Source organism: Mchenga conophoros, linkage group LG3 (genome assembly GCF_057382185.1).
Source record: "Mchenga conophoros isolate Kocher_MC1m ecotype Shallow Benthic linkage group LG3, M_conophoros_male_GT1.1, whole genome shotgun sequence".
NCBI lineage: Eukaryota > Metazoa > Chordata > Actinopteri > Cichliformes > Cichlidae > Mchenga > Mchenga conophoros.
In genome coordinates this window covers 69,090,402-69,108,313 of record NC_140528.1, presented here as the reverse complement: position 1 = coordinate 69,108,313, position 17,912 = coordinate 69,090,402, and the positions used below count along the sequence as shown (strand labels likewise).

Here is a 17,912-nt window from a genome sequence, read left to right as displayed (position 1 = left end):
CGCCGTAGATCGCGCTGTATCTCACCCTCCCTGAGGCCCAAGACAAACTGATCACGCATGTGCAGGTCGGCACGCCGAGGGTCTTGTGGCTCTTTTGTTTGCAGGCGATGGCCTAGCTCCCTTAAACGTAAAGTGAACTTTCTAATAGGCTCTTCTGCCCTTTGTCTGCACTCATAAAACATGGCACGCAAGGTACCCACAGCTGTTTTATCCCCATACAGTTCTTTAAGTTGAAGAAAGATCTTATCTGGCGTATCCCGCTCCACTTGCTCCAAAATAAGAATTTCACGTCGTGGTTCCCCAGATAGCAAGGAAACATTGAAACAATGTTGAGTCAATATCAGGCTGTGTCATTGAATCAACGTTGAAGTGTGACGTTGACCTAACGTCACTCTTGCACCCTTTTTTAACGTTGAAACAACGTCAGGTTTTGATGTTGAATCAATGTTGAAACCTGACGTTGATTCAACGTTATATTTTCTAATACTGCTGACATTGAAACAATGTCAGATTCTGATATTGAAACACTGTTGAGCTATGGTGTTGATTTTCCACCTCTTTCGCACAGTTGCTTTTTATTAAAACAACAGTTAAATCATGACTGGAAATCTACCTTTCTTTATAGGTATTTTAACCAATACTAAACTACTGCATGTTTCCATCAATACTTCAACCACCTAAACACATAATTGTACTTATTCCTTAAATTGGACACCCTTTATAAAAAAAAAACCCAAATGTCTCACAATGTATCATGTCAATATTAATATCCTAAAATAAGAAAGCATTGCATGTGATGTAACAGAGAAAAAAAATAAACAAAAAAAGGTCAATAGGCATGTTTCGTTTGCTAAATACTTTATTAAAAGACAGTTTCCTATTTACGTTTATATGATTCACAGAAGTTTGTAATTTTTTGCATGATGTGCGTCCTGCACCACCCAAACGATCCGGGGCGTATCGGAGCCATTTCTGCACTGCTTGTGCAAAGACAAACTCGGACATAGAGTTTGCCCCTAACTGCTGCGTCAGGCTCCAATCAAGGCAAAGCATCTCACCTATAGACACATTTTAAGAGATGGAATTAGCGTGTCTCATGTCTTAAATGTGTATGCAAGTGCTTGTGTGTTTAATCAACAGGCCATTGTTATGTATTTAAATCACATCTGACAGCTATTACACTTTATAGTTACAAAGTGTACATAACCTTTATATACTTACCATTGCCTTATTTGCCTCTTGTGATTGAAGAGCTGGCTCTGCATTGTTTAGCTCCTCAATGTTGTGCAAGGGCAAATCCAGAGGCAGTACCCCAGCATCTACCGATTCATTGCAGCCGGTATTGCGGATGGCTCTGACCTCCTCACGGAGTTCGTTAACAGCTCTCGTCAGGTCTGACAGAAAAAGATAATTTTTTTTTTAAGTATTTAAGAATACAGACAACTTGTCAAACGTTTCCTTGTGTCACACACAGATATGTACAAAGACACTAGACAGTATTTTATTACCTGGTATTTTCACTCGAGGGGCCTGGGGAAACCATTTTTTTGTGGGCTGCTCATCTGCTAAAGAAAAAAAGTTGAAAACGGTCATAAGTAATTACAAATGTGCTTTTGGAATATTTTTTCCTAAAGTTACAGTTTGATTTATAACAACACACACAGGAAACGGAGATGTGCAAGAAGGTACAGTATACAAGGAATTTTTGAAGTGCACAAGTGTACACGGCTTTGCATTTATAAAAAGTTTACAAGCTTCCACTTTTTGGACTATATTATGTGGTGATATTGCAGTATGCAAGCACCACAGATATGTATAAAAGACAAGATCATAAATTCTTAGCAATCAAAGATATGTTTGTGAAATAAAAAAAGTTTTGCTTGTTCTTTCTTTTATGACTGGTCTGAGTTTCAGCTTCGGACTGAAGGTCAGACGTATCACAGTGTTCACTTAGATATTTCTGAAGACTGCGTTCTGCTTCGTGAAATGTGTCTGGAAGTACAAACACAATGTATGGCCAGACATAAATTAGGACACGAAAAACTTGTTATTGTTACATTTATACAACACCAATCCAGATGATACCCACCATGGCTTATTAGAAGTCGGACTGGTGCATAGGTGAGCCATGTTGCACCAGGATGAACTCTCCTCTTTACTGCGTCGTGGATCCTGAATGTGTCTCACGGAGGATATGGAGGCCATGACAATTTCTCCCCATTTATCCATGATCTAGGGACTATTTCTGTACCACCAGTGTTAAACTGCACAATGCACCAGTCTTTCATTTTTATCTTTTTTTTAAATTTGGAGTCCTTTTTTGCCCTGTCTAGGATAAACAGGAAACAGATAATTACAATATATTTCATAGTCACTACAAAACTTGATCTATTGATTGAACTAAATAATAAATAATAGCTTAAAATGTATATAGGCAACAATTACAAGCAAACCCGTATATGTAAGCATTTAAACACTGAAGATAATAAAATTAACAGTATTTTGTCTAAGTCTGCCATTGTAGGAATTCATGGCACCGAGACAAAAACTTGGCGCACAGTGTGGCGTCAAAATAGGCGCACACCTTTGACGCTGCGTTTTCTCCGTCTTCCTCGTCCACACGTAAATGCTAAACGCAGTTTACGTGTGGACAAAAGGTGCAAACGCAAGTTAGGTGAGCGTGCAGCGTAAAGTTAGGTAAGCGTGCAACGTAAAGTTTGAATTGAGCGCGAATCGAAGCGGGTGCTCACCAATCATTAAAAGTAACAAAGTCATTGAACACATTTATACAGTTGCCTTTACGTTTATCAATCATATATCACAGATTTACAATTTTTTGTAGTACTATGCTAAAAAGCAACTACAGAGTGAAAGTCTGGGTCAAGCGCCGAGGCGAAGCAAGAACAAAGGAACCCTCGAAGCGTTAAAGATCTCCTCCTAATGCACTCAGTACAAAATCACACTGCTGTTCTATCGACCATTTTTGAGCACGGAGCATTGCACTAATTTGGCTCTCCCAATCTTCATAATTCGTGTTAAGCCCACAAAATTTTGGTACCCAGGGCGCACCAATAAAGAATGGTGACACCATATTAATGGTTTCAGATAGCTCATCCGCCATATTAATCAGTCTAAGGCAGGTGGGTTTGTATACTGGTCACAAATCCTGTCGACAAACGCCAAATGTTACGTAAGGCCCAAAATGGCCTCTGTACAAGGAAGTAGTAGCTCTAATATTGACCAGTAACGAACCACCACACGCACACTGTAATGGGTTACACAAGATTTATTTGTTCTTTCTCCGGGTAAAACTACTGGCTGAAGACACAACTCTGGCCAGGAATCCAAGGCCCAAAGCCACCGCGGTCAGGGTTGTTAGCCTGGTTACAAACAGGGGAAAGGTGGTCACTTGGAAGAACAAGCAGCCAAAACGTATCAATCCTGCAGCTTCCTCAAAAAGGCTTGCCACCCACCTTTTCAGGCCTGACTTCGTTCGAGGCTGGGTCTCCACATCACATCCTGGGAGCTGGAACTTCCCCAAAACTGGTCCAGTTTCCTTGTCAGGGGCACAGAGAGTCTCCAGTCCAGTGTTTGTTTTCCTGCCTTCCAGCACATCCACTCACATCCCAATAAGAATGAGTCCTCCCTCCAACATCCTCAGTTTATTTTAAAAGCAAAACCAGGCCAGGTTAAAAATCTTTTCCATTAAAATGTGCACACTTCATCCTGGATCTTCGAGGCTTCCCTGCTTCACCAGTGTCCTACTAAAAAAACAACGACATTTCCACGAGAGAAATCCCACACCTGGACCGTCGTTGACTACTGCCATGATTCTAGCCTACGTCACAGCGTCATGTGCGCCTTTTACATCCAACACAAAAACTGCAGTCGTGGTGCTTTGATTTTACTCAGAACTCAGAAATTCTGCCTTCTGAATAGGAAGATGTAGGTAACACCAGACTGCAGATGAGCTGCATACAGGGCTGGACTGGGACAGAAAATTGGCCCGGGCATTTTGACTAGAGACCGGCCCACCATTATAGGAAAAATCTTAAAGCCTTTGAATGAAAACAAACGCTGTTGTGACAGTGATGTACACTGTTCTGATGGTATATATGCATCAATCTATCAATCGTTTGTTGTAAGATTCAGATAATTATTTTTTAAAAGCTAGACATTTTAAATGAGAATAAGAAAGAAAAGTATTTCTTTGTGCCCCCCTTTCCCTGTTAATGCCCTACCTGGCCCCCCTGGCCACACTTTGCTAGATCCGCACCTGCACAGTTACCAGCTGTCAGCTACCTAAAAAGGGATCCTGGTGTTATTTGTCTCTCAGAAACAGTTCATAACTTCCCTTCAACTCATTCACGTCACCTAAAAGGTAAACCTGTTTCTCCATCACCTGTTCAGCTCTGATGGTTCAGTAAGGACATCTCCTGGTTTCATCTTCATGTTTCCCTCTCACCAGATAACCAAACCATATCATGACCAGCAGGTTTTTTGCAGCTGTGGCTCCAGCAAACATCAGCTGATACTAGAAATTAATATTAAATTCTAACAACAGCTGATCAAGCTTAAACGTGCTGCTGTTGTTTAGCGCGACATCCGCTGGTTTCCTCTTTCGGCGCAAAGTGAGCGATAAATAAACAAGAGAGCCGGGAGAAGTAGAAACGGGAGAGGGAGGGGGGAGAATGAAAGAAGAAGAGGCAGCTGTGCAGCAAAGACACAGAGTAACTCCAGCTTTGTGCCTTTTTCATTGTAGCTGAATTACGGGACAAACTGTTCCTTTTCACCTCAATAAGAAACGCGTAATATTTTCTCTGAATACCAGACGGGACGGTTGGCAACTCTAATAACTTATGAACAAAATAAAGTTCAACATCATTAACTTCATAGCACCACCCAGCTGTATAGAAACTCCGTCATGCTAGCTAGCACGCAGTACGGAAAAAGTCAGAATAAGGAAAATAAACTCCACCTAAACTTGGTTCATATCTGACCCAGAGAGACTGCAGGTCATAATTTCTTACCTGAAGTTCAGTTCACACTTGGACCGGCGGCTGCCTCGGGTCTCTTTTCCTTCTGCGTCCCTTTTCCTTCATCCACCTGCTGGCCTCCACCACTTGCTAATGTTACTGAATCTGTGGAAGCTCCGCGATAGCCACCACACGAAGTAACGAGTAACGACCCTATCTAAATCCCAGTAACGACTAACGCGTTCCTGATTTTGGCATAATAACTAGTTACTGTGCTCGTTACCACAATAATAACGTTACTGTAACGCGTTACTTAATAACGCGTTAGTCCCAACACTGGTGGTTAGTAACACCCACACCAACATTCACACTGATAGAAGAAAGAGAGAAGACAGATCTGCACCTGGAGGACAAGTGGGGGGCAGGGACATGATAATGACGGCATATTCATCCCTGTGAACCAAAAGATTCAGTTTCAGAGTACTCTAAATGCTCCTTTTTGCACTGTATGACCTGTATGATGACTGATGACCAAACCAAACCTTCTGCTTGTGAGGAGTGTCCATGTAGAATAAGTCAATCAAGGTAAAATAGCTAGTTTCAGACAGACAAGGCCCAGTGTCAGAGAAATGAGGGTTATTTTGAAGTGTGAGTTATGTAGTGCTACTCTACAGAATCCAAGACAGAAGTACGGAGCTGGAAATGAGCACAAAGATCCACTTTATGGATAGCCTCCTGCAAAAGTCAGATTTAGGTCCAACTGTGCACTGCACCTGAAAGCACAAAGAGACTGGAGGATTGTGATTGGAAGTTTATATACAGGTTACTGGTAAAGTAACTAAGTGTTAAATCCACCGTATGACCGGTCGATTTTTAATCAGGCACAGAGGGAGAATTAACCAAAATGGGCTTTTTTTTGCCTCTTTATTCTCGTGGATAAAAGTGACACATTAATATTGTCAAAATCTCTTTCTGACACCAAACATGTAAATTAAATAAATAATTCTGAATGACTATCTGCAAATAAATGTTGAATTAGGGCTGCAAGGCTTGCCATCCATAATGACTGGCCCACAAAAGGGTTCACGCTGGGCTTTCAGTCAGTCTCGCAATTTCTTGTCACACCTCGCCAATGCCTTTTGTGCTCATTTAAAAATATGCTGCTCGTTCCTCTGCAGCTCTGCAGACACCATCTCTGCTCTGCTTGAGGGGCTGCTGGGCTCTGGAGTCCAGTCAACGCTGCTGACCCCAAGTTGTAAGGACACTGAAGCTGCTATAATAGATTATTCACACATTGAATATTCTCTTTCCAGTCTTAATAATTTGTTGTGATATCAAGACTGTTTATGGTAATGGTGGAAATATTTCTTATGGAGAAATAATCTTTAAGGAGATGCAGATGTGAAGTGTAAACTTTTGATGGAAATACTTGATATCATGGAGAAGAGAGATGATCATACATATGATCATCATATTCTGAAATGCATCCTTCCACAGGGTTTTCTTTCCATATAGAAGGAAAAATAATTAATCCAATGATGAATTTGCGAATTTGCTCACTTACCAAGAAATGAAGTCTCTAATTTAATGGTATTTTCATTTTGATGGAGAGGGACAGAATAGAAACCACATTTTCAGAAAAACACTTTATGTAAAAGTTATAAACTGATTTGCAAGCCACTGAGCAAACTAAGTTTTCCATCTCTAAATAAAATATGACTTAGTAGTTGGTGGAAAAACTCTTATTGGTGAGCACAGCTGTAAGATGTTTCTTGTATTTGGTCTCCAGGTTTGCACAAATCTCAGGAGGGATTTGGCCCACTCTTCTGTACAGAAACTCCCTAAATCCTTTAATCTGTGACGGTTCTCAGTCATCCAGGTCATCGTAGTCTAAGGAGCTTGGAAAGAGAAGCATCTGGACTTCTTTAGGTTCCTAGAAGATCTTTCACCTCTCATCTGAGAAGCTTCTTCAGTTCTAAGAGCAACTGGTGAAGAGTCACAGATTAAGCCCTATGGGAGTGTCCCCATGGAGACCACACCAAGCCACACCTTCACACCTTAAGTAGAGGTGATTAGGTAGAGGATCAATAGGGGGTCCATGACCCTCCTGGGGACACTCCCATAGGACTTAATCTGTGACTCTTCACCAGTTGCTCTTAGAACTGAAGAAGCTTCTCAGATGAGAGGTGAAACATCTTGAAGAAACCTAAAGAAATCCAGACGCTTGTCTTTCCAAGCTAAATCCTTTCTTACCTGCCCCGTGGCAGCTTGAACCATCAGCTCCCTCCACAGACTTTGTATAAGTCTGAGTCTGTCTAGGCCACTACATGAACATAATGTGCTTCTTCTTTAGCCGCTCCTTTATTGCCTTGGTGGTATGTTTTTGGTTGTCGTCATGCTGATAGACCCACCCATGACACATCTTCAGTGTTCTGGCTGACAGAAGGAGGTTCTCTTCCAAGATTTTACAGTACACAGCTCCATCCATTGGGCCTCAATGTAGTGAAGTTGTCCTGCACCCTTATGAGATAAGATTTTGGTGAATGTGGTCCAAACTGCCTTCAGATCATTAACAAGCTCCTCCTGTGTAGTTCTAGATGATCCACCACCTTTCTCCTGATCATCCTCATCCCATGAGGCAAAATCTTGCACTGATGATCAATTTATATTTGTTCCATTTCCCAATGATCACACCGATGTCACCAAGGACTGTTCATTTCTTTGCAATTGAGCAAACATACAAATTCAGCAAGGAATCAGATAATTATTTCCCCCACTGTACTCTAAACTAGACAACAGTCAGCCAGGCTGTGCTCGAGGCTTCCACAGAGGTAAATCAGAAAACACCTAAGAGGCAATTACCTAACACTATCACTACCTCACCAAACAGAGGGACTCGTCGAGGAAATCCATCACGCTGAATGAGTCCTAAATGTGTCCCAGTTTTATAAAAGGTAAACGTCAGTATAATTGGATGTTTGTGATGAAGCGGCACTGACAGTTTGCAACACAACTGGAGGCAAAGATTAAGCACTGACGTATTTCTCCTGACTAACTCTACAGTGTCAACAATTTCACAGATAGATAACCATTAGTCATAAAAGCATTGAGACTCAGAAAGAAAACAAAAGGCAAACAGAAGTAGAACAGACAAAGTTTTTTTTCTTCTCTTTTTGATGCATGTTAAGACACTGTTTAACCAGTAAAGAGCTACACAAGTAATTTTCATATGAACAAGGTTGACTCTTTAAAAGCAAGGGCAACTGTTTAATATGTTACACCATGTAAAATTAAGAAAAAATGCTTTCTAAGTGACTACAAGGTGCAGTGGATTTTATGCACTTGATGCGATTGCTTCCCATTAAGTTCATGAGACATAAATTTGGGATTTTGTAACCTCGTTTCTTTTTATGTTTCTCTGCGTCATTTATTCTGTTATTAAAATACTGCACTTACAGATGCTGTGTTTGTGTTTGCAAAAAGACATCACAGTCTGACAGCTCTACAAGTGCTGGAATAAGCTCATCTCTCTGGGCTGTGGCTGAAAAGTTGTCATTAGGACACGTCAGACTCTCAGCCCCTTTAACTGCTGTCTCTTGCAAAATATCATTTAAGAACTTCATTGTTCAAATCTCTTAAAGGGGGTCTATTGTGCTCATTTGCAACTCCACGATTTTATTCTTTGACTCTACTAGAGGGCAGCGTGGTGGGACCATTAGCACTGTTGCCTCACAGCAAGAAGATCCTGGGTTCATCTCAACATCTGGTTAGGGTCTTTCTGTGTGGATGTGTTCTCCCCGTGTTTGTGTGGGTTCTCTCCGGGTACTCTAGCTTCCTCCCACAGTCCCAAGACATGGAGTTAGTGAGGGTTAGGTTAACTGGTGATTGCTAAATTGCTCATAGGTGTAAATTTCAGTGTGAATAGTTGTCTGTCTCTTTATGTTCGCCCTCTGTCTGGCTGGCAAGTTGGGATAGGGATAGGGGGATAGCCCCCCTGTGACCCTGATATGGATAAGTGGAAGAGAATGGCTAGTATAAAATTGCTTTTGCATTCACAGTTCAGAATTAACCTTGTTTATTCTGTACTGATCCTCCTCTGTTCACCCACTCCGTGAGACAAGCTGTTTTAGCTCAGATTAAACTTAAACTTTCTCCTGATTGGCTGAAAAAAGGCCTGAACAGCAGGTCTGAGATGACCAAATTAACACTGTCCACTCACTGACATCACATGGAACCAAAAGAAAAAAAAGACCTGTGAAACTAAGTGTTTAGAGCAGTCTGCAGCTTTTTGAAACTTGTTTGATGTTTAATATGAGTATCCACTAAAAAATATACAGCATATACTGCATGACAGAAAAAAGGAAAAGCATAATATGCCCCTTTAAAGGAAAACCATTCCTACTCCCAGTAGGAATTCCTAGTAATTATGGCTGAATGAGAGGCATTATTCCCCACCATCACCGAGTTCCTTAAACAAACAGGAATCATCTTTGCTGTCAGCACATCTCTCCCCTTGGACACTCCACACATATAAACCCGACAGGTCCTTGCTACCTGAGAGCTAACGCTGCAGCACATTTTTTGATACAACAACAAATAATGCAACTTTGGGTAAAGGTGTGATTTTTTAAATACAATGCAGTTTTTTGTCTGGTATTTCACAACAAAGTGTAGGCACACATTGATAAGATGTGTGCCCACTCATCTGCAAGGACTGGGAGCTCTTATCACATTGATAAGAGCTTCCAGTCAATAATTGAGAAACAGGGAGTGCAAGGCAAGTTAACTGCTGAAATATTCATGCAGATTCAAGGCAATACTGGGAGACAGCGTGAAAGTGCTGCAAACTTGCTACTACTGTCCTTCCTCTCCTGTAAAGACACGAATTATAATTTCTTGGTGCTCATTTGGGAAACTGGATTTGGTGAAGTGGAGCTTTGAACTAGAGGTGTGCTGCTCACTGGTTTGACTCCCTGGGCGAACTTTTAGAATGAGGTAAGATGATGAGTCATGGTCTCACCTCCTTCTGGAACCACCACTAAAACACTGCCAAGGCCATTTTTTAATGTACTAAAGCTGCATGATTACATCTTTACCAACCAAATGGATGCTATATATATATTGTAATATATCTATATCACTAAAGCACTTCTGGATGGATGCAAACTGCATTTCGTTGCCCTGTACCTGTGCATGTGCAATGACAATAAAGTTGAATTCTATTCTATTCTATTCTATACCCTAAATATATTATTTTTATTACTATCATTGGGAAGTAAATGAAACTGAAACCATCAAAAAATGACATATTAAGTATTTCAGGGCTCACTTTGAAAAGAAACTCAAAACTTTTAACTGAGAAGAAAGACACAGGAGGGTTTAAAGATAGATAGACATAGAACAGATACGGGTAGACATGTTATCATCCCCTTTTTGCCCCTTGAAAAACAAGAAAAAGAAACAACACAGAGAAGCTAGAAGACAAATGTATTGTTTTTTTTCCTTGTCCATTCAGTATACTTTGATTGTTCAAACATTTAATTAAAAATAACCAGAAATGTATAAAACACAATTCATTTAAATACCTATTTTAAGTCAGCTGGTGTGATGAGACACTTGGACTTAGTGCATGAAGTACTTCTAAGGAGGATGACTGTGTATCAATGGGATGCTGCTGAGTTATTGATGTAGATATTAAAGACACTGGTCATATTATTACATTTGTAAAGTGGTTTTACTTCAAACTTATTTTCATCGCCTTTTCATTTTACTTCAGATGCTTTGGCTAAAGGTTATGTTTCTACTAGATTTTCAACAGTTGGCATATTATTAGTCCACAGACTCAGTCACATCTTTCTGGTCTTGAATATAAAGTAAAGTATAATTGAGTGATGAATGCTTTTGATCGAGATCAGTGGGTGTCATGATTATCAACTCAGGCATCTCTTCATCTTAACCCTTGTGTGGTGTTCATATTTTTGTTACTCAGCCAGTGTTCATGGGTCTGGTGGACCCGCTAGAGTTTTGGCTTTCCAAATTAACACTATCAAACAATTTTATGTTAAATTACTCAACAGATGTTTACTTCATCCCAATTACAAGCCATATGAACAGCAAACATGGTTCATTTTTTCCCTTTACCTTTGTTAGATCACATTTATGAATTAATGTGCTTCTCGTTTTTGTTTTTTATAAAATGTTATAAAAAAAATTAATCAGTTATAATCAATTGGAGTGAGTGGAAAGACACAACAAATTTACACGTGAAGCAATATGTTTCACAACTAAATGGGATCAGCTGCTCATCAATGGTGACATTAGGCCCAGGGTTGTAAAACAGGGGGAGGTGGTGCACCCCTTATCCCACACTGTCCTGATGGCAGCTAGCTTGTCTCTCTGCCGTCGAGCTAGTGTGTCGTCTCGGTTATCAAAACGGATAATCCTGGAAATTTTGTGGAAGTTTTCCAGAGACATTGATGCACGGAAAGGTTCTTGCCGGTTTCTGCATCCCACAGGGATCCTGTGGATTCCCCTTTGGACCTGAAAACTCCTGCAAGGATAAGAACCCCAAAGTAGGCCTTTGGGGTTCTTAGATGAATTTGGTCCATCTCCTTCCACCTCTCTCCAAAAAAACACCTTCCTTCTAGATTACTGCAATCCAGAATAATTTTCTGGATGGAATCTGGGATGAAAAGCTCAAATGAAGACTTGATGTCCTGCACATGAGTAACTGTCAGCCGTGTTGGCCCTGGCTTATCACAGTAACAGCTCTGCAGGGTGGCTCATTTCTTGGGCAAGAAGACCATTCAATGTCACCAGTTATTGACATCCATATTTCTTCACTTGCTGTCTGGTGGGCTTGTTCTGGTCCTGGAGCTGGCTGCAGATGGGGTACTTGTCTTTGTTTTGTTACTAAATGGTGCTCAACCTCATCCTCTTCTTCAAAGTCACTGTCAGACTCTGAATTTTCAGAAATGTGAAATATTCTGAAACCTCTTTGTCAACATCATCATCCGAAGCCCCTCTTCCAAAATCAATTGGATGGCCCTCGCAGCAGATAATCTTTTGCCATCTTGATCAGTTGTGATAAGGAACCACACTGGCAAAGTCTTATTTATAGTATTATGCCACTAATTTGCAGGTGGGACAGGGTATGAGAAAATAAAATTTGGATCCCTCAAGAAAGAGGGTAAAATGTGCGGGAATGTAAGAGCAGACGGTGTTGATAGTTGAATTTTCAACAATGTTGCAACTTTGTGCGGGAGCAGGAGGGGAAGAAAACACTATCAGCAGCACCAGAAAGGAGGAAGACAGAGTGTGGGACCACAGGACCTACACTTTCAACACTTTTATTAGACCTGGGTCCAGTGGACCCGAACACCTTGTATGTAATGTAAATGCGTGGGGGGAGGTACAGTATGAGGTCATTGAAAATTAGTTCGGATTTATGTTCTTCACAGAAAATAAGCCAAAGCCAATGAATTTCAGGTTGAAAAAATAATTAATTGTTTAATTTTTCTTTTGAAAAAAACTGAAAACGGGTCTCACAGACCCGAACACCATACAAGGGTTAAACCTATTCAGATGTATTCTTTAGTGTATACGTGCGTTCAAGCGGGTGGATGTAACACTCGGCTGCTGCAATGTTTTATTTTTCGGGTTTTTTCCTATGTATGTGGGAAGGATTGCAGGATTTTTTGTGCATACAAATGCGCTAACTGAGGTTGAAAATATAATTCCGTTGCAATCTGCTGAGGAAATCACGTGAGTCTAACACTGCTGCCCCACGGAACAGAATTAAAGCTGTGAAATTCCGTCTCTTGCGCTCATGTTTTCGTATATTTGGTAGAAGTAGCTGGCATTTTGAATTTTCTTCACAGTCAAGTTGTGTTATTCGTATTTTTTTTTTAAAAGATCCCATGGGGCTCAGAAATGTTAACACTGGCATAGCTCCAGGCATCTTTTATTTTTTTTAACCTGTTAACATACGTGCTGTGCATCCCCCAGTGGTACTGCCAGATGTTCAAGTATAACGCACACCAGTGCATGCAGGTGTGTGTGTGTGAGGGGGTGGGGGTGGGGGGAGGGGCTCATGTAGCGTGGAGGTGTGTGTACGATGAGGTGAAACGCAGTAGACCTAGCAGCCTGCCTCTCAGCAATGAGCTCAGCTCCAAAATCCCAACTCTCACACTCCGCCTCCGTGATCTCCTCAAAACTGCTGCCGCACACACACACACACACACACACACACACACACACACACACACACACACACACACACACACACACACACACACACACACACACGGCGCTCCACAAATTAAATCCTGTCCGACTCTTGATCACACTTTCTTTTTCTTTTTTTCATTTCATCTCACACGGCCTGGCTGACTGTCTCTTCCCTTAACGGCCATAAACAACCGTTAGGACTCTGCAGCGGGGAAATAGTTGATGGTGATGAGTGCAGCAATACTGACCTCCAGTGAGTTGAGGTTTATTAAAGAGAAGAGGAAGTTTTTCAGGTTTTATAGACACTTAAAACTCAACCAGCACGTCAATATACAGAGTTCTCTCTCGCTCTCTTATCGACTTATACATTTTCAGATGTTATTAATACTATTTACATTAATATTTTTGCATCGGTTTGAGATCATGTGGACACAGCCTTATCACATTCCCACAATATGAAAATAATGTGTGCCGGGGGCGGGGCGGCAGTGGGTGAGTTTTATGAGAACAACACTTGGGGCATCATTAAGAGCGAGAGCGCACCATGCTGAAGGAAGGGGAGCTGCGGCTGGATGTCATTCAACTCCTGACGAACAGGAGCCGTGACAAAACTATACCAGGGGTGTCTTTCCAATTCAAGCAAGTTGTCTTGAGACACACCCGATCAACAGGCTGTAAGAGCCTCCAGAGACTTCGTTAACTGGGATTTTATTTTATTTTTTGCGTGCGCCCGTATCCATGTCGTCAGATTTGTAAATTAACCACTGATGGACTCTAATGACAGGAGCATTAGAGATCTGAAAAGAACTGACAAAATCCAACCAGGATATACACACACACGCAAATATATGTAACAATGGATTCGTTCAACGCCAGCGGAATGGATGCGTTCACGGTGATCCATTTAAATTCCTCCTGGACGCTGGACAGTGGATATTCTTTAGCAGCGATAGCTGGCATCGCCGCTCTCGTAAGTTTTCTCATTCTTTTTACCGTTGTTGGAAATATTCTTGTGGTTATCGCTGTGTTAACGAGCCGGGCACTGAAAGCCCCCCAAAACCTTTTCCTGGTGTCTCTGGCCACAGCGGACATCCTGGTCGCCACTCTCGTGATGCCGTTTTCTTTGGCAAATGAACTCATGGGTTACTGGTATTTTGGAAAAGTTTGGTGCGGTATTTATCTGGCTCTGGATGTTTTGTTTTGTACTTCATCTATTGTGCATCTGTGCGCAATAAGCCTGGACCGATACTGGTCCGTTACGCAGGCTGTAGAGTACAACCTGAAGCGGACTCCTAAACGCGTCAAGTGCATTATCCTGATCGTGTGGCTTATATCTGCGTTTATCTCCTCTCCGCCGCTCATATCTATCGACAGCAACAGTGAGATCAGCTCTCAGCCTCAGTGCGAGCTGAATGATGACACTTGGTACATCCTCTCCTCCAGCATCGCGTCCTTCTTCGCTCCCTGCTTAATCATGATCCTGGTCTATATCAGAATATACCAGGTGGCCAAAACCAGAACCAGAAGCATGTCGGGAAAAAAACCCGGGCCAGATGGCGTTACACAAACTGAGAATGGACTGAGCAAAGCCACCTCCCCTTTCCACGGCGAGAGGGAGAACGGTCATTGTCAGTGCCCGCCTACGCCCAGCCAACGCACCGTCACCGTCGGGCAACAGACTGAGGAGCCTGACATGGAGGAGAGCTCCTCGTCAGAGGGCAAAGGTCACAAGCCCCAGCTGCAGGAGTCCCAGAGAGCAAAGAGGATCAGCAACAAGAAAAGCTCGCTCTCCAAGCAATCCACTCGCATCTCCAGGGTCAGTAACAAGTCCATGGATCTGTTCACCTCCAGGAGGAAACGCCGTAAGAGCTCCCTAGCCAGGAAGAAGATCTCCCAAGCCAGGGAGAAGAGATTCACATTTGTCCTGGCTGTTGTCATGGGAGTGTTTGTTGTTTGCTGGTTTCCCTTTTTCTTTAGCTACAGCCTGTATGGTGTGTGCAGGGAACCCTGTAGGATTCCCGACCCCCTCTTTAAATTCTTCTTCTGGATTGGCTATTGCAACAGCTCCCTCAACCCTGCCATTTACACCATCTTCAACCGGGACTTCAGACATGCCTTCCACAAGATTCTCTGCAAGTCCTGGAAAAAGTCCTTTTAGCTGTGAAGCAGAGCTGCTGCATCACTGTGACAATCTTACATGAAATATCAAATTGAATTTATAAAAAACACAGGAAAAAAAGGGAAATCTGTTGTGTTTGTTATGCCTCACTTCTGTCTCATTGTCCTGCTTTTCCAGTCATGACAGCGTGCACCCTTCAAGGAGTCCCCTCAAGCTTCAGCATAGATGTTTTCATTACAGACTTCTCACAGGCTTTCCCAGTTTGATTAATGTGCACCACATTTCTCTTATTCTCTATGAACTGTGCTGTAATTCTGTATTAAAGGACCGATATTGATAAAGCCCCCTGTACATCCACAAAAGATGCACACACGGGTGATTTATGTGCCAGGATAAACCCCCAGTTCAGCTCAGTTTTTTCCATTCCATTAAACTTTTCTATTTTTTGAACACTAAGATCATTCTTCATCACAGATTTTGTCTTGGGTAATTAGATTTAACCTATTAATATTATTTTACACATTATTGAAAATATAAAAATATGCAGCCTACAAGCACAAAATGTCATAAAACCAGATCGTTGACAAGACAGAGTCTTAGTGTGGCATTTTGAGAAATATGCTCAATGGACTTTCCAACAGTCGGTTCAATTCAAATTTATTTATATAGCACCAAATCTCAACAGTCACCTCAAGGAGCTTTATACTGTAGAGTAAGGATCCCAGAATATTAGAAAGAAAACCCCAACAATGAAAATTTGATGACAGTAGAAAGGAAAAACTCCCTTTTCACAGGAAGAAACCTCGGGCAGAACCAGGGTCAGGCAGATATCTTCAGAAACTGGTTAGCAGTGAGGAAAGAGAAAAGTTAATGCTCTTTTTAATGGACAACATAAGAGAAGATAAGAAGAAAAGATGTCTGTAAATATGTAGCATGTTTGTTCATAAGCACTACCTTGACACAGAAATGTAACAAATTCTCACTGAAAGTAGCGCATTATATAAGTTTTGTTAGTTAGTAAAAAAGAAGGCTTTCTATTTGCTGGTCTTCAATGCACATAACAAGTGGAAAATAGAGAAAGTTAGTATTGCCATAAAACTGCCCCCCATCATTAAAAAGATATATGTGTTTGATTTAGATATAGCAAGTGTAGCTAAGCTTAGCTAAGCTGATACAATGTAACTACTGCAGAGAAATTAAAGTGATACTGATCTTCTCATCCAAGCCAGCAACAAGTCAAAGAATATTTCTCAAAATGTCAAACTATTCTTTAAAATGTTATTTAAAAAACAAAACAAAAGAAAAACAAAACTGTTAGTGTTAATGCCTGTGTGGTCAGTGCTGCACTTAATCTGTAAAGAAAAAGAAAAAGAAAAAAAAAACAAAACAGTAGCACAAAACAGTTCATCCCCACTGTGCCTGAAACTTTCTGGCTCCCTGAAATGATGAAGCCTTTTGGAGGCTGCCCACCTGGCCCAGGTTAAGAATCCTCATACACTCATGCACCTGTGGTTTCCAACCTTGTTTCATCGCCCTGCAAACATCGCCCTTCTGCTTATATGTTTGTTTTGAAGTGAAACCAAAACAAGTCTCCTTTCTTATCTGCCTTTTTAAAGGACATATTTACTGTTTTAAGGCAATGAGGGCTACCGTGGAAAAGTCTGAAGTGATATTTATGTACAAACATGTTTGAATCTTTGACCTTTTTGAGAAAGGCAAGCAGGTTGGACGCCATTAGCTTAAATTCAACTATTTGGTTTGTTTGTCTGTTCAGCTTCCTTGATGCTGTTAGCCGTGTTTTCTTTGACAGTTTTTGAACATCGCTGCTGAAAACAGACTCTAAACTGAACTCTTTTTGTGTCACTGTAGGGTCTTTACCTCACAATACAAAGCGCTGTGAGCCAACTGTTGTTGTGATTTTGCGCTATTCTGGGTTTGGTTGTCATCATGATAATTCACAAGTCACACTGAGATATATTAAAGGACAACAGCAGGATAAATCACGGCAGATTACAGATGACTGGGTTTGACATTAAAAAATGGTTCCATGCAAAAGGGTAATTATTTTCACAGCAGCCCTAAATGACTGAGCATTTCAGATTCAATGCATTCATTCTGCATTTATTTTCCAAGAAACTACCTCTGTTTATTTGCTGCTGATTTTGGAGTGACATCTTGCAAAGTGCATATTTTCCTCTGCTTAAGCTGTCTGATGTTGTGCAAAAATAAAAGATGACGAAGTCACCTGGTGTTGTGATTTTGCAACACGGAGTCTCATTAATGGTCAAAAACATGGGGAGAAACAGTTAAGAAGCTATCACGAAATGATAAATGTTATTGCGTTTTTTTTAATATATATAAATATTTATATTCTAATCAGATGACCACTTTTGGATTAAACTTACTGACAACATCACAATAGTAAATCATGATAGTCTTTCTATCTATAAATGCATCCTTTGATCAGATTCAAATTCAGCAAAAGTTGATCCATCCGAGAAGTTTAATTTCCATCCGACAAAGAAAATCCCCATTTATGCAAAGCCGGCGAGATCCAGGGTTTTGTTTGACTGTGTTGTACAGCATTC

At 41.1% G+C, this 17,912-nt stretch overlaps 1 protein-coding gene and 1 long non-coding RNA gene across 2 annotated transcripts; one reads left to right on the top strand and one right to left on the bottom strand.

The window, feature by feature from the left end:
* Nucleotides 1-3,271: 3,271 nt before the first annotated feature.
* Nucleotides 3,272-3,767, bottom strand: LOC146580302 (uncharacterized). Its single transcript, XR_014891682.1, has 2 exons — nucleotides 3,474-3,767; nucleotides 3,272-3,380 (listed from the first exon to the last, which is right to left on the bottom strand). It is a non-coding gene; the product is annotated as an uncharacterized LOC146580302 (long non-coding RNA).
* Nucleotides 3,768-13,781: 10,014 nt separating this feature from the next.
* LOC146580301 (alpha-2 adrenergic receptor) lies at nucleotides 13,782-17,535 on the top strand. Its single transcript, XM_085269584.1, has one exon. The coding sequence runs from the start codon at nucleotides 14,062-14,064 to the stop codon at nucleotides 15,361-15,363; it is 1,302 nt and encodes a 433-aa protein (XP_085125710.1). The 5' UTR covers nucleotides 13,782-14,061; the 3' UTR covers nucleotides 15,364-17,535.
* Nucleotides 17,536-17,912: the final 377 nt, after the last annotated feature.

Bases quoted from the DNA above. Each gene is read 5' to 3' on its own strand.
- LOC146580301 (XM_085269584.1), top strand. From the start codon at position 14,062: ATGGATTCGTTCAACGCCAGCGGAATGGATGCGTTCACGGTGATCCAT.